Here is a 17,639-nt window from a genome sequence, read left to right on the forward strand (position 1 = left end):
GTCTGGAGCAGCTCATCCTGCTATATCAACTAAATTGGGTATCCTGGGACACAAGTCACCCACGCCCAGTGCCTAATGTGTGGCTGAATGTATGCTTCTTTCATTTCTTGTTAGTGATTCTGGGCACAGAGGAAGCATTTTCTGAAGATTTGTCATTAGTTCATTGCCCATTAATGGCCTGCCTTATGTGTAAATGTCTCTGGACAGTCCCATGTGTTTAATCTGCTTCCTTTATCATTCACAGATATTATCTCTGGCCCAGGCTTCACTCTGCTGTGGTTGCACTCAAGCATAAGAATTTTTCCCATGACCCTTGTTTTGGATTTAAGGCATTGAAAGACCTCAGCATTTGTAAAATATTGTTACCAAATCAAGTCAGAAAAGCAACCAGAACTATAGATGGGAGGTTGCAGAATAATAGTTCATGTTAGCCAAGTAAACAAGAAATCCTGAAATTCGCATACAATATTATCACAATCACCTTAGATGTGATGACTTTTCATGTAGGGGTCTCATGTTCTCTTTAGATTAAGCAGATTTGCATAGGTGTCATAAAAAAAATTGAACTAAAATATTAGTGTGCTGACAAGTGTATTTAATTTCTCAAAAGCCAAGAAATTCCTTGTAAAGGCATCTTTGCCTACAGAGGGCTTTAGGTCTCTGATGTAGAGAGATGCATGGGAGCTATTTTGTCACAGCTACAGCAAGAGAACAAGTGGTCTCTTGAACAAAATTATGGGTGTCAAGGCTTGAATCAGCAAGGAAACCACTGGTCTTGTTTTGCCTGAGCTATTTTTATGCTAAAAGTATTTGTTCTCTTTTGATGCTGATTTTATTCAAGTCCATTGATCTGTTAGTGCTGCCATAGGTCTGACTTCTTTTATGCTGCAAATTCCCTAGCAAGCATTTACATTATCTTTTTAAATCCAGAATCTTTTGTAACAGAGGGAAGATCAAGAAGATCACATGGATTCTGTAGTGATAAACTGGATGTTCTCATATTATTAAAGAAAAAAACCAGAAATACAAGATTTCTCTTACTGACACCATCAGCTTTTTAAGGCTCTTTCCAAATGAAGGACTTCAGCAATGGTCTAGCCATCTGTGCAAACAAATCAGGATAACTCCAGTCTTGCCAAAAACTGTAGGTGGTTAATATGGTTCAAAAATCTAGATAAGCAAATGATCACTTAAAAAAAAAAAAAAAAAAAAAAAAAAGTCAAAATGAACTAGGAACAACCAGATCAGTGAGATTAAATCACCTTTTTACTGTGTATTAGCAGGATAGTGGAAGGAATATAGCCAGCTCTTGCCTTTCAATAGTGTGTTTATAATTTCCAGATGTCAGGTGCTAATTCCCTAAAACTTGTCAGGTTCATCACTTGAAGCTGTCTGGAATTTGCTGACCATCTCCCTCTGGAGCTGAGGACCTGGAGGATTTAGTCTCTTGTCTTTGCTTTTCTATCATCTGCTGTACCAAATAAATTGTGATTTCATGGCAGTTAGGGGTCTCTCCCACAAAACTGCCCACTGAGCTGCAGGAAGGACTTGCTTACACACTTAGTTTGGTATTGCTTCCTTTATGACAGCATTTCACGAGTTGTCCAGATTGGAATTTGTCCCTGGACGCTAAGAATGCCCTCTGGACGTTTGTGGAAATATTGGAAGTGTTGTGGCTTCTTTCCCAGCTCCATCCCCAGGATCCCCCTGCCCTGGCAGCCCACGGAGCTCGGCAGAGGAGCCATTCCCCTGGTGCTGTGCATCTCCAGTGTTCCTTCCGGCTTTGGTGGCAAAATTGTCCAGTTTTTGCATGTTCAAATATCAGCTCAAATGCCTGTTTGCACAGACACACTGTTTACCTCATCACTGAAGGCTCATTCAGTGCCTCCAGGGCTGATAGGGGAGCAGCAGTGCCTGGCTGTGTCTGGCCATGATTGATGTTTGCACAAGGACAGGCTCACAGCTCCATGAGCTTTTCCATTTCCCAAGATCTAAGGCTGCTCCCAGAGCAGGGTCACATTTGTCTTCAAGGCTACTCTAATGCAAACAGGACTCTTTTGAGGAGAGAGGAAGGTGCATCCCAGAAGAGCAAAATGAAGAAAGGCAACAATCTTCCTGCAAGAACATTTGAAAAAAATAAACATTTCTTCCTACCTGAACTCCTGATCTCAACAGGCAACATGCTTTCACAGCAGCTTTTCTTCATTGTTTAAAGGAAATAATTCAACAGGAAAATTTTGGCAAAGTGAGACACTGTCTGAAACAGAACATTTTCAGTAGGTAATATTAACGGAAACAATCAGAACTCCAGCATTTTCAAGAGTAAAGTTGCATTATGTTTGTCAGGAAAACTACAGTAGTCTCTTTTTCTGTCTCTCTCCATTTTTTGGAGGTACATGAAAATGTCTTTCTGGATCAGATTATTTTCGCTCTCTTTGCTTCTTTTCAAACAAAAAATGTTCTCTCTGATGCTTTCATGTTTCTTCAGAGAACAGCACTAATTGGCTTCCATCGCAAGAAAATAACTCTCTAGAAGAAAAAATAGTGTTTGTTATTCCTTTACATCAATTTTATGTTTCTTAGTTGCATCAGCACAGAGGATGACTGGTTCTGTTTTTTGAGAAAAAGTATGGTTCCTGCCTAATTTTTATTTATTCATTATTACTGAAGGTAGATAAGAAATAAATAGAGTGTGTTGAAAAATTTTAGTTGGGGACTGTATTCCTTTTTATTTCCTGTGCTCTGAAATAAATAGATTTTATAATATCTTTTGTCTCTTTCAGGCTTAGTTAACTTCTCTAGTCACAAGAAAATGTTTGTGACACAAAAACTGAACATGATGGAGACTGAATGGTGCCCACATGTAGACAATGTAAACAATGGGAACATGGCAGTCTACGTGTGTAGTAAGATTTTTTTTATACCTTTGCTTCAGTGCAGAGCAAATGTCACCTAAAATCAGTAGCTGAGAAAGATGATACCCCACTGTTTTGATTGTGAAACCTCAAATTACTCTTAGAGGAGTTCCCATTTGTGATAGGGGCTTCATGTATCCTAAAATTGCAGTGCTGAAATGCTGCTAGAGACCCAGAGAGCTCCTGCAATGTGTCAGCTCAGCCCAGACTCTGCCTAGACTGAGGAGCTTCAAAGAGATAGCAGAGGATACAATCTTGACATTCCCAAGAACTAGAACTTTTCTATAACCAGTTTCCTATTTGGATTGTAAGATAATCATGATTTTTCTACATAACTCTTGATACATATTTCATATTTAAAGCCCAGGTGGCCAAACAATGCTTTGTGGGCTCAGATCCACAGGTCAGCTGTGGCTCTATTTTAGGATTAGAGCAGCCAAAAGGCAGAGGTTCTTCCAGCTACACAGTGCTGTCATGGTGGTGTGGGGACAGCAAGCATCAACCTCTCAGTAACTCAGTCTGAACCTTCTGACTTTGATTGTTTAGGACACACTAAAGTTAATGTGGGTGTATTTCTTACCTTTTGTGGGTCCCTCTGCTAATTCTCATAGCTGCTTGTTTTAGAGCTGATTCTTATTCTCAGATTTTTGATACCACTCTCCAAGGACTTTTGGAGAATATCTCTAAACCCAGGCACCCAAGCAGTACCATCCTTTCAGAAAAATGGCCAAAGGATACAGGACCTTGGATGCTATTCCAGATACTATGGTTGCCTTCTGTGCCTCTTGCTGCATTCTGCACTAGTCAGCAGACAAATGGGACTCAGCATGCAAGCGAGTGAAGGACCTGCTTTATCCATCGGTTCAGGGTCAAAACTTCAGGTGTCATAACCTGGAGTGGCTCTGACAAAGTCACCTGTTCTTGTCACATTACTGTCAGTGAATGTCTTTTGGTTTGCATTTGGTGGATATTTGGCCCTACTCTTGTAGAACTGCCAGCTCCAGAGGAACTCAAAGATTCCCCAATTTTTTGAGTTTCCAAGAGCACAGCTGAAAGGAGGTGAAAAAAGAGATCAAGCTACTTCTGAAATGCCCCCATATCTAAATCCCACACAAGCTGATGGCTTATTTGGCCATGTATTGATGAATTATGAAATTTGAGTCCCATTCTATTTAGCAAACTGATACAGATGTGTCCTTGCAGCTGAGAATTGTCACCAGGTTTTTCTCCAGGCAAGACCAACCTGAAATCAGCTCTGTTGTGACACAGGAATGACAAGTCTATCAAAACAAGGGAATTTCTAAACCACAAGATAGCACCGGTTCATTTAATGTCTGAGAATGATGAAGGCATTTTCATCAAAGGAAGATGAAAAATTGCAGCCATGTCACCAACTATTCCAATCAGTCACCATTTGTGCTCTAGGGTATACATTTCTCAGAAGAAGGACTTATTCCTGAACTAAGCTGGTGTTCACTTCATTCCCTAAAGCACAAAATTAGATAACACTTTTAATTTTATCCCAGGTATTATAGCTGCATCTATCCAATCTTTTTATCTCTGCTGTGACATTTTCATATCTCATTTTTCTACCAGTAACTGCAGAATAACGCAGATGGTTTTCGTGTTCCATGTGTATGGCCATGCAGAAGCCTTGTGGCCAGCTGAGTTATTAGACAGCACACCACAAAAAGCTTGTTCAACATCTCTTTAGAAGAAGAAATTTGCTTTATGACGAAGGTTATTATTAGATTTTATCTTCAGTTCAGTAGAGTGTCAGAAATACCATGAAGTGCATTTGTGGTTCTGCTACTCTTAACATTTTATATAGGGTGAATAAAAGGACAAAACTCCAAGCAAACCAGAATTTTGTAATTACATACACACAAATTACCAACACCCTTGAGCATCAGAAGCATTAATGCAGTGAGAAGTTCTCAGCATAATTTCCTTAAAAAAAACCAACAAAACTAAGACAAAAAAAAAACCTGTATAAAACCTTTGCAATTTTGAAGACAATAGTGAAAACGAAGGGAGATGTAAATCAAATAAGGATCATATGGAACATCCTTGGGAAATCATCTTAATCACTTGGAATATGTCCTCAGGCACACACTGTATGCTGGGTGATTAAGATAGGCAGGAACAATTACTGTTGAAGAAATGGATCAGAAAATTGTTGTTTCATAGGTCAATCTGAAAAGACTAAAAAAATAGCTGAAAAAACCTGTTGGAAAACAGAAAAATAGTATCACTTGCTTTAGTACAAAGTTTTGTCAAATTCAATTCAGGTCAAGTGAGCAACAGGCTACATGAGAGTGAGTTAAATTGGAGGGAGTTAAAGCAAAACCAAATAAACAAACAAACAAAAACCCAAAGAAACCCCACAAGCTAAAAAACCCTGGCCAACTCTGTAAATGTTCCTGTTAGCACAGCATTTAACATCAAAGTATCTTCCTCAGGCTACTGAGAATAGCAGTATCAGCTGGATATTTTATAATGAGCCTAGACAAAGAAGAATAATTAATAGATTCTAAAAGGCTAAATGACCTGCATAATGACAAGCAAAATAACATTTTGATATTCTTTTTTCTCATCTGACTTGACAACTTTTCTGGTGAAAAACATTGTTCCTGTTTGGGAGAAAAGACATTTTTCCTGATTTGCGGGACTTTTTTGAACACAGCATTATAAGTTCTTTAAAAGCCCAGTCAAGGCAGTGCAGTATCTGGGGGAGAAAGCCATGTGATCTTCCTTGTGGTGTCCCTCATCCATCTTCCCCTGTGCTTTTTTTCCTTTGGAGCTCTGCCAAAGTACACAGATTGGGTTTTTCTCTGTGTAAAGCACTGGGAGATCCTTGGATAATTCCTCTCTCTTCGTATAAGGAAGGTCTAAATGATTCAGGGGGCTGAGTCTCACCAGACTCCTGAAGTCCTTTGACACCTTTGCAATATCCTCTGTTTTCTCTGTGTTCAGTTCCTGCCTAAAAGATTTGATTTCTAGCAAAGCTTGCAAGGCCTAATTTCTACTTTGCCAGACCACGTTGCCTTTGTGCACAGCTGCTGTCCAGGAGTGGCTGAAGGGCTGCTCAGGCTGCCTAAACTTCCCTGAGGAACCCTGCTGCTGAGCAGACATGGTATGATATGGAATATCCCTTTGGCCAGTTTGGATCAGCTATCCTGGCTGTGTCCCCTCCCATGCCCACCCATCCTACTCATGGTGGGGGGAATGCTGGAGAGACAGTGCTGGTGCTGTGCCAGCACTGCTCAGTAGCAGCTAAAACACCAGTCTGTTATCAACACCTTTCCATCTACTGATACAAAAGCACAGTCCCAAGGCTGCCTTGGGAAAATCAGCTCATCTCAGTCAAGCCCAATAGCCCTGCCATGGGCAGCTGACAGCAAACAGGCAAATTAGAAACATGGGAAAAAACCTGAGTGCAGAATTGGGCCAGGATGCCAAGGAATAAAGCAGTGTTAGCAGCACTATTTGCTAGGGAGAGATCCTCAGTAGGAATAAATGACAGAAGGGACTGTATTATCAGTGCTTAAAAATAACTTGATATATAGCATAGCACATATTCAGGATATTCATTTTTTGAGACCATTTACATGACATTTCTACAGCCATACCTAAGCTGATAAAAGGAGTAGAAATACATGTTCTACCTCACAGTGCTACATGAGCTGGATCTGTCAAGTGAACATTGCTATATTTTTTAACCTTTCTGCTTCCTTCTTTAATTTTCTCTCTGTTGATATAATTTTGTTTTTCTGTATTGCATGGACAGCAAGGTTATCAGCTGAGGTCACTATCCTAATATACAACGTGCTGCACAGAAGAGGAACATTGCTATAAATCATACCCTAGCTACACAAAGGTGAACAAAAGACAAAAAGCTTGGCCCTGCTCACAGTCTGGTGAGGTCACCACCAAAATCAAGCTCAACTAAACTCTCTTTTACAGAGAAACTTGACACAATCAAAGGTCAGCCTCTGAGATGCCAGAAGAGCTCAGATCCTGAGTACACCCATGTCAGCGTGCTGTGGCTACAGCCACACATGCACAAGGTTGGGATAGGGAGTATTGCAGTTTCTCCATTGTCAGTGTCACTTTCTGTCATTTGTAAAGCACACTGGAAATGTAGATCTTCACTTTATGTGTGAGTCAATCTTTCCACCCATTCTTCTATTTCACCAGGCTTCCTTAGGAGGAGGACACATTACCCTTGGAGCAAGAGAAAATATATACTGAAGTGAATGTGAGTCAAAGAAACCTGTGGGTGAAGAGGGGGTGAGGAGAGGAAGGAGATAAATTGAGCTGGACAGCAGCTGGCCTTTGGGAAGGCAGAAAGAATATAATCTCCAGTATTTTTTTTTCCTTTGCAATGCTGAATATTCTGTTGCATTCATCAGTGGCCACTTGGGCAGCAGTAGCAGCATGAAAAAAAAGGAACTAAAAAAAATGTCCAGACCAGCATTGTGAGGAATTAATCAGTCTTTGAAGCATAGTAATGATTTAATTTGTTACAAAAAATATGAAATAATAGAAATGTGTTCCTCCTCTCTTTACCCCAGAAGAGTGCTAATGTGAGTTTTTATTATTCACGTCTGTCAAATAGAAGGGTTATGCACCTTTTCTGGATAATGTTTAAATGTCAAAAATGTTTGCATTGCTGTCTTAAATTAGCAATTATTTTTGCAGTTATCTAACCCGTTTGTATGTAATGCACAGATGTAGTTTGAAATTGAGGCTATAACAAACTGAGAAGTTCCCAAATGCTAGGCCAATGCAGTAATGCTCTGTCCTCATACCTTTGGGTCACCCTCATTTCTCACTTGAGGAATTAGACATGGACAAATGTTAATTAATATCTCTCCTCCCCATTTAAATCCTGGTAGGGCAGAGGCACAAAGGAGAAAATAGGAGGGCTCCACAGAGGAAATTGTGTTTAATCATTAGCATCTGCAGATGTAGCCTTATATTCCTAACTGCTGAAAAATGCAGCCTCACATAGCTTTGGGGTGGTTGCTTCCCCAGAGGTAATCTTGATATCTGGCTAAATTTCTAAAGGAAATGTTCTGGTTCTCCAGTACAATGTTGGGTTGAATGTGGAGGTGGTTGCATGATATTCTACAGCCTGCATTAAGAGGAGGTCAAACAAAATCAAAAGTGTCTCTCTGTCCTTAAAAAACATGCCTCTCTCTCTCAGCAGTTTAATCTGTGTCTCTTGGATGTCAAGTAGTTTTTTTCATTTTTATAATTTAGAATGTGGTAGCACACTAAGTTTGTGGTGGACTTGCTCAGTTTTAACCTCTATGAAAGCAGACAAGCAAGGTCTCTGCTCCAGTGCTCCTCTATTCTACAACATCAGCTGGGGGGAAAAAAGAGAGCAACAGGCAAAGGGAGAAGAGTAGGAGGAAAATAATCAGATTGAGTCAAAAAGACTTCAGGAGCCAGGAAAATAATCAGATCAGTCAAAGGAGCCTTCAGGAAGGGGTTAAAGATAGAACTTTTTAGTGGTAGATGACAAGAAAAGAGTAAGATGAATCATCCATTCAAAGTCTGAGTCAATGAGACTGGAGTGAATGACTTCTGAAACATCAGTCCTGACTTACTTCTCTGAAGGAAATTCAGATGCCCTCTCTGGTGGGGGAGTGTGACAGCCATGAACATGCTGCCATAGTTTATGACACTTGAAAAGGTATCATTATTATGGAAACCAACACACGATAACAGGCTAAAGTCCCTGCCAAGAGTTTTTCCATCCTTGATGGTGCCTGTAGTGCCAAATGATGTTTCAGCAGATTTGCTTCAGTGTATCTCATTCTTTTCCTTAAGGACAGTGTGTTGGAAATACTTCAGGCACAGAGAAACTGATCAAAAAGGAAATCAGATTTTATCACTAGAGTTCAGTAGTATCTGTAGCTCAGGTTGAGTGTGCTGCTACTATAAGTGGTTTGAGATTTATGCTAGGCAGGAGTGCAAACAGCTGCTCCATGCTATTTCAAATGACTGCTACCAGTTTTATTATTCCCAGGCAGGTAAGGAAAATGCTGTGAAAAATACCAAGATTTCAAACCTGGACTGCTCAGGTAATGCACATTACTGCCTCAGAGTCCTCTTATTGTCTATCTTTGCAAACAGCTGGCAACAGCTCTTGGTAAATAAAATCATCTTGGTGAGTGTGAGAGCTGAGGGACCCCCAGGGGGACAGGAGAAGGAGAAGGTACCCAGCTCCACTGCCAGCTCCTCCTGGCTTTGCTTTTTTCTTGCTCTCTGCTCCAGTTCTTTCTTGGTGAGCATAGGGAAAAAACTACTTCATTCCTTAACAAGGAAAACGTGTGCTGACTACGGCTGAATGACACCTCTTCTGCCCTTTCCAGGCCTCTGTGCAGGATGGGAAGCTAAGGACAGTGACACTACTTGATCTCCATTTCTACTATGTTCAGTTTTAGTTTTCATGTCCTGCTGCAGAGCTTTTGTGGCAGACAGCATATGTGCTGTAGTGCCTCAGAACCCACCTGCTGTACTAGCTGCCTGGCACAACCACTGCTGCTGCTCCTGTCAGACATAGTATTTTTGCCTTTTAATGTGGGTTGTTTAAAAAAATCTGACAGGCTGTCACCCAACAGCTGGTCTTTTCCCAGGTGCCAGAAAATTAATCTCTAAAATTATGCTTTCTTCCATTAAGGATTTTGTGGTAAACAACTGTTTAAAGCAACAAGATCAGGAAGGGGAGAGGCTTCAGCAGCAGGGTGAGTGTGGCCATGGACAAGTGTTCTGTGCTACCTCTGCTCCTCGGCCGCCTCTGCTTTCCATCACTTCACACGTCAGTGGTGACCAATGCAAAGCAAACTCATTAATCCTGCTGCTAGGGAATTAAAATCCCTGTGTTGAAATTGCTTATTTACTCACATCTCAACTTGAAATAATCGCAGTGCACGACAGAACTACTGATGGTTACTTTGTCTGATCACATCCTTAATTAGTGTTATGCAAATTTAGTGAGTAATGTTGAGACTCCAGGACAAGGAAGCAGCAAACAGAATGAAGCACAGGGCCAGTCCCCAAGGAGCTTTAGCTCTGTGCAGAACCTCACTGACCCAGGGCAGGTCAGCCACACTGCAGATGCGTTTAAATACAATGTGGATACTTATTTACCAAGCCAGAAGAAGTTAATTCCATGTTACACCCTGCTCTGGACATTGATGAATGAGAAATCCTAGATAGAGTTATTTCAAACTCTGATAAATAATTATTGCCCAGAAAACAAAAATGAGAGACTTAGCCCTTCATCTTCTAACTTGTAAATTACTAATGAATTTTAATGTCCACAATTTCAAATCTCTCAGAAGATATGGTTAACAGAAAGTCATGAGGATCTCTCTGCTGAAAAACCAAGCCTTTCCTGTAAAAGTGAAAATTTCTACTTTTTAACTTCCAGCTTCTTTTCTTTCCATGTTTATGACAGTTCTCCAGGCAGAGTGGCTTTGCAATTCCCTCAGCCTGTCCTGTGGATGGGGTGACCAGTCAGAGGGAGACAGTAACTCCTCTGTCACACAAGGGCCACCCTCAGTTTTACATCTATATGGTGATATGTGAATACCTGTGCTTTGGACCAGTTTTATCACTGTCACTGAAGGTGTCATCATCACCTACAGGAGCAACTGCTTCCCTCAGCAATGTGATGACAAAGTGTCTCAGGGATTTCCCTGGAGAATGAAGTTTGAATTTCGAAAAGCAAAATCGATTTATGCTCTCATGCGTACTCCCAGATTATGAGAGCATTGTTATGAGATCACCCATAAGAGTTAGGAAATAGATCATTAGAGTAATTCACTCGATATGGTTACGCCAAAGTTAATTCACTTTCAGCCATGTAATAAGATCCCACAGGGTCATTACTTCTTTGCTACATCATCAAAAATAATGAGATTCATTTTTCTCAGTTTATGTGGAAATAGACACTGCCTCTTATCATCCCCAGCTGAGTGAAATTGAAAACTGCAGCAGTTCTTGAAATTTTCCAAGGTGAAAAAGCATTATTTAAAATGTAAGATTCAGTGCATTAATACCAGAGGCTTGGATTGTTTCTCCCTGGAAGGTGAACTTTTTATCACTAGCAGGATGTGTAGACAGATGAACAGATATGAAAATAAGATTTTTGTATGTTATTTCTGAAAAACAAAAAAAAAAGAAAAAAGGTATTTGTCAGGTTCATTAGTAAAAGAAAAAATAGGGGAAAAAAGTGCTAAGACAAAAATTGATTGCCCTCATATGTAGTATAAATCAGAAAGTTTTGAGTATGTATCTGACAAACACTGTCTTAAAACACGAAGCAAGGCCCAGAGACTGTAAATTGCTTGAAGGGTCCATAAGTTTAGGAAGGGCATACACTGGGTTCTCTGCAATAATGCCTGTGCAGGAAAATGTTCCTTCACCCAGGGTAACACTCACTATTTCAGCAGCCATCCTATCACATTATAGACTATCTAACTAATCAGATCTTTCACCATAGTATGCACTGTTCATCTCTTTGAAGATGCCTAAATAACTTTAGACCAGCTACTGCCTGATGATTTTTTTTACCACTATGGATCAGCTGATTCATTGGAAATGGAGAAACTATAAACCACTGACTTTTTCAGTTAAGTAGAATGTCTGTTAGAATTATTTTTTCTGTTACAGTATCTCTTTTTATACCATTTCACACGGTGTTCAGCAGCCTACAATTCATTCCAAAAGTGTAAAGGGTCTGAAACCAATGTTTACACCCCAAGCACTGTCAGGACAGAGAGAGATGATAATAGTGTAGAAAACATAGAAAATCTTTCAGTCTACATAATCAGACATGAAGGGGGCAAGGGATTAAAACAACTGGAAATACACAGAAAATATGTTTTGTTCCGCAGGGTCATAGCAAGCATGAGGACAAAGTCTTGATTTCCTGGTTTTCATTTATCTTAAGTATTATAAGGTCTAAATTTGGGGATGCTGCAGACAGAAAGGTGTCCACTGAAGGAGAGTATTATTTATAATAACAGAGGAAGTCAGAATTTCCTGAACAAAGAAAGGTGGTTTCACTGCAAAGTCACTTGGGGGATTCCTTGTTTCTGTGCAGGGTACTCTTTGCAGGGATTTCACACAGAGCTCATTGCCTCCCTGGCCATGCAGAAACCCAGATCCTGGTCTGGACAGCTGCTATGGGTCTTGCACCCACCAACCCAGATAATGTAGTGCTAGCAGAAGCTCAGAAGGCTGTTAATTGTGTGTCCTTTCCATGGTGCTGTCGTACGACCCGTGCAGAGACCGAAAGCGCACAGCTCCTGAGACATTTCTCTGAGTAACAGAATATGGAGCCTCCTTCTTATCCTGTAATTCTGAAGAACAGGTGGTAAAAGTTGGCTTGCTCTGACACAAGAATAGGGAAAAGCAGCTGACAGCCAGACCCCTTGGGAAGAACCCATCACATTTCCAGGCAGTGCCTGTCTCCGTGCAGCGCAGCCAGCGCTTCCCGTACTGACAGTGTGTATAATTCCAGCACCCCAGGTTCCTGTGTTAGCAGCTAGAAAACCTTATGCAAATTCCACTCTGGTAGGCATCTTTGTGAAAGAGTTACTGTGCAAGAGATTGCAAGCCAGGAAATCTGAATTTGAATGGCAAGTGTCTCCCCTGTGGTAAAATTGCAAAGTCACGCTGAATTTCAGTAAGGCTGCATCAGTTTGTGCTGGTTAAGGAACTGATTGCTCCAGTTAACTTATTATACTTCCTAACTTAGGCAATAGCTGAACGTAAAAATCACTCCTTGTATGTTAGTTTAATTAGAAGTGACTAATTTAATGAATGAAGTGTAACTAATGTTTATTATGCCATGCAAAGATCTTATTTCAACAAGCCAAATAGATTCTTCTTTCTCTTATCACTGTAGGAGCCTGATTGCATTTGATCAATATAATAAAAAATACAGCTGCAGACTATAGGGTTAGACTGTATACTAAAGGTATATAACTTGCAGGCCTTCACTGGGAACCTGAACTGGCTATTTACAAGCACTCAGTGCATCAGGCATGGGCATTCTTAACCCTAAATTAGGTTTGATTCTATTCTAATTGAAACTAGAATAAAGAAAGAGCAGCTCTTTCCAAGACAAAGAAACTTCATTGACATAAAAATAATAAAACCAGAAAGAATCAGATCTTCTTGTCTCCCACCTCAGACCAATGGATTCAGAAGCATTTCTGTCAGGACTGAATAAAACAAATTATAATAAGGTAGGGAACTCCTTATTTTCAGATGCAAAGACAAATAAATTTGGGCAACTCATGAAAATCATAAACCACCTCCAAAGTCCAGAAGATTGCACAATGAAGTAATTGACTATATTAATGAATAATGTGCCTGAGCAGAACAGAGTATAAGATGAATATGTATCAAGGTTATAAATAATAAATAATAAAGCCAACACAAGTCGTATCTTTTGAGCTAAGATGAAAAAGAAAATATTTAAACATGCATACAAATATAAATAATATGGAAAAGAAGGTACCTCGACCTGCACATTCTATGACAGCTCAGATTCAGATAGCTCAAATGACACTTTAATTGTATTAATTTTCAACAGTATGAAGATATTTCCCAGTATTTAAGGACAGCTGCCTCACTGAACTTTGATAGCATTCTTGTACATGTCTCCATCTCTCTAATGCTCATATTAGATATGCTCAATTTAATCTCTCTTGGTATACTACAAAGAATTTATCCTTAATATGTATAAGAAGAACTTTTCAAATTTTTTTATGCCACATAATAATAATAATCTTCAATATCATAGTTCCCCCTGTAGACTAAAACAAAAACCTCAAATCTTGAGAGCTTTATCAGTGTTTTCAGTATTCATGTTCTCACCATTATTTGAGGCTTTTTGCTTCCTTATTATTTTCTCAAAGTAGAATCAGAACCAGAATAGCCTCCAAAAAACAGTGCCAACAACTGCAATTCAGTCATAAGCACAGCCCTTTTTAAATAACCTATTTACACTTAGCTGGCAACACTAGCAAAGTAGGCAGCTCTCCACAGTGCACAAAACAATGCTGCTCCAAATCTGATGATAAAATTTGGTTGTAAGGAATCTTCTTATCTCTGCATGAACATGATTTCCATTAAATTGACTTATCAAGCTACTTTCCCCTGGAGATAACAGCAGAATCAGGTTTGGCTTTTTGGGTGTGTAGACTCTTGTTATTACAAATTATGCTGGCATGAAAGAACTGTGGATGGGGCATCGTTCCACTGCAGGAGTCAAACCTGTTAAAGGATGTTATGAACAAAAGAGGAATCCACAAAATATCTTGTTTCAGATAGAGCCATAACTGCATTACTTGAGTTTTGATCATCAGCTTATTTTATATCTTTATTTCTCACCTAAAAGCACATATTTAATGCTACAGCTATAGCTCTCTGTGTGGCAGGGATCCCATCAGAATCAAAATCTCAGTGCCAGTTACCTGCTTCATTTATTTCTTGCTGTGAGCCTAATGAGAAAACAGCCAGAGCTACCCTGAGAAGCTGAGAGGAGAAATGTCACTTTTCCAGAGGTACCAAGAAATTCCAGCTGTTCTGAACATGAGAGACAGAAAGAGCAGCTGAAATATCAAGAAATATCATTGTGAAAGAAATAATCATCTCATTCTCTGTGAGATGGACTTAGATTGTACATGTCAGATCTGTAGGAAATAAAAAATGGGAATTGGGCAAAAACTTACCCAAAGCCTGGGGAATTAAAGTTTATCTTTAAAGCTTCAACAGAAATTGCACCAGTGTTATTCACACCTTCCCTTGTGAGCAAAGTTCTCTCAGAATGTCCAAGCAAAGCACACCCCCAAGGTTTTTTTACTAACTCCTAAATGTGCAGCAGAAATTGTATTCCAGAGATTAAAAGTGCTACAGATGATCATTTTGGGAAGAATATGTGATATAGAACGTAATGTTTATGTAGGAAGATGGGCATTAAGAAAATGGCAAGTTTAGGGTGAGGCAGCCGTTCTTGTGGCTCAGTGGAAGCTTATTCCCTTTTTTTTGTTATTTCTTTGGTCTGCAAAGTCAGTAGAAGCCATTGTGGGAAGTGCTGGTTGAAAAATAATTTTTTAATCATAAAATTACTTTAATAATAATAAAGAAAACTAGAAAATTTTTACCCATAGGTTTTGTACAGTACTTGAACTTTGGTTAAAAACTTTAACCATTGTTGATTAGAACTCAGCTTCTTTTGGTGAAGCATAAAATATGACAAGTTATAAAAAAGGTCTGTATTTTATGGTAAGGCCATTTCCCTACTGTTAGAGAAAACTAGGGATAAATTGCTGTGCATTTATGACTAGTCATTTTTGGTACTTCAGACACTCTAGGATTTCTCAGAAGGTTTTATCCAAAAAAGCAATATCACATGCTTTCTGCAAATACATCAGTAGGAGTTCTCTAACAGTTCTCTGTATATGCCAAAAAAACTGGGTGATAGCAGAACTCTCTGAATATTGCCAACATTAAAAAAAAAATGCTTTCTAATCCAAATCTGGGGAAGTGTAGAAAAAAAATAAAATTAGGATATTCTGTACTTTTGACTCTGTTAAATGTACTGAGATATTACAATACTGAGTTTCAGGTATTCCAAATTATATTTCTGTGTCCCTTCCAATTGAAATCTGTTCTGTTCCTGCTGGTGGAGGTGAGTGTTGGTTTGACCTGGGAGGCACTCAGACCCTGGAGATGGTAATGGCAGCGTGAGATGCCAAGACATCTATTGCAGCAGAACCGATTTCAGAGATTCTGGGAAGAAGGATTTCCCATTTCCTATCAGTGCCATTTGCCCTGTATCAGCAGTACTAACCTTGAGCTTGATCAAAGGCCCTCATGTTGAATAATGTGAAAACTCAAAGAAGGACTTTCAGTCCCACAGAAGAACATTAGCTGTAGGAGCTGTCTGACCAGACAGCATGCTGAAGTTCAGTGATGACATTATTATTGTTAATGAGCAAATAGCACAGCAAATATTAAAATTAATTTGACTGTATTTGCCATAAAAGTGTCATACAACAAAAAGAGTAAGGATGGTTGTTAGGTGAAGAAAGACAGGAGTTTATATGAGCATGGGAATCCTCATGGAAACCAGAGTCATCCTGGCATTGCTCCCAGGCAGAGCAAGCTGAGTGGTAACTGATCAGGTGTCTAATATAAAAAAAATGATTATTCACTGCTGGTGGGTGCTCAGATACCTGTATTGCTCCTTTCCTACCTGCATCTTCATCTCAGCTAATAGAAAATACTGCCTTTTTCCTGTTGTGCCTTAATCTTATGACTCTGTAACAACAAGTGCTGGGCTGGGCTGGCTTCTAGCAACCTCAGCTTTCAAATATTGTTTGCCTGGTTGTTTTCATGCTCAGTTCCACTCACTTTAGGGCAGATGAAGATGTCAGGTCATTCTGTTCTTGCTGTGTCAGTGATCACATTCTGCAAACCCTTGGGTTTAACACCAGGGCCCCAACACACAACAAAGATTCCTCTTCTCTACAGGACCAGAATGAAATGAATGCATTTTCACAGACATCAGAGGCTGTGTTGTATAGGTGTGCACTTAACCACCTATGTCCAAAGGAAAATTTATATCCTTTGTCCTTGGTTTCAGAGGTAGGGAATCACACCAAGGCTGGGGAAGAAAAAATGGAAAACCTGGCCTTGTTTTTTTTGGGGCCATTTATAATTTCTGCTCTACATAGTTTTATATCCACATGAGCTGCAGCTTCTAACACAGTAAGATAAAGAAGCATTAAGTGGCACTTGATCAGGTTAGAATAACCAAACCACAGGGATGGGTAAGGATTTCTAACTTTCTATCACATAGGGGAAAAGGAAACATTTTTATTTCACTTTCACACACTGTAGAATGTCACTGTGCTTCTTTTTAGGATATTCAGTGAGAGAATTGAGTGCAGAGGTAATGATACCTCAGCAGAAGATGTGCCTCAGTGAAGGAGGAATGAAAACTGACTGCAGACAGCAAGGTGAGAGAGAGCCCAATTCGTAGGTGTGGATGTGCAAAAATGAGGAGGAGGAGGAGGAGAGAGGTTTTCTCTCTTCCCAGATGCATTTTGTGCAGATTGTCCAAGGATTCAGGCTCAGCTGTTGTCAGTGAAATCCCACCTACCTGCAGGAGAAACAAGAAAGGATGGAGTACCCAGAAGGGACACTAAGCAGTGCCTCCACTTGCCTATGTGTCAAAGCCTCAAAACCTTTTCTTGCAATGAGCTTAATTCCTCCTGCACCTGGGACCATTAGAGGTATTCTGAGTACTTTCTCCAGCTTGCTTCCTTCAGCAACAACTTTTAGCAGCTCTGAACAGGACCATGGTGATTTGATTCAGAAGAAAAAAGGAGAAGTTTGGGAGAAAAATACATGTATATACCAAATAAAAAAGTTTCTTCTTGGGTCACCAGAGGTGCCCACTAGCACAGCTTGGTATTGCTGCAGCTGCCATGTCCCTTCTATCTGAAAAAAATAAAGAGATTTATAAGAGGTCAGGCCAAAGGCATGCCTTGGATGAAAATAAGTTTTCTTCTCTACCCTGAAAAGGGAAGAAGGCAGACAATTTCCTTGTAGGGTTTGCCATGCTTTTTATTAAGTATCTGCTGTCATTGGTGTATACTTGGCCCAATTTCCAGGATACTGAAC

The 17,639-nt window shown here is 39.8% G+C and overlaps 1 protein-coding gene across 1 annotated transcript in view; it reads left to right on the forward strand.

Moving 5' to 3' along the window:
- Window positions 1-17,419, forward strand: part of LOC147651859 (uncharacterized) — a 154,912-nt gene extending 137,493 nt beyond the window's left edge. The window contains exon 9 of the mRNA XM_086900496.1: window positions 16,877-17,419. Within this exon, the coding sequence (XP_086756622.1) occupies window positions 16,877-16,940 (64 nt within the window). The 3' untranslated portion in view covers window positions 16,941-17,419. The remainder of the gene's footprint in view (window positions 1-16,876) is intronic.
- Window positions 17,420-17,639: the final 220 nt, after the last annotated feature.

This window comes from Cyanistes caeruleus, chromosome 8, assembly GCF_971803275.1.
Source record: "Cyanistes caeruleus chromosome 8, bCyaCae1.hap1.1, whole genome shotgun sequence".
Classification (NCBI taxonomy): Eukaryota; Metazoa; Chordata; class Aves; order Passeriformes; family Paridae; genus Cyanistes; species Cyanistes caeruleus.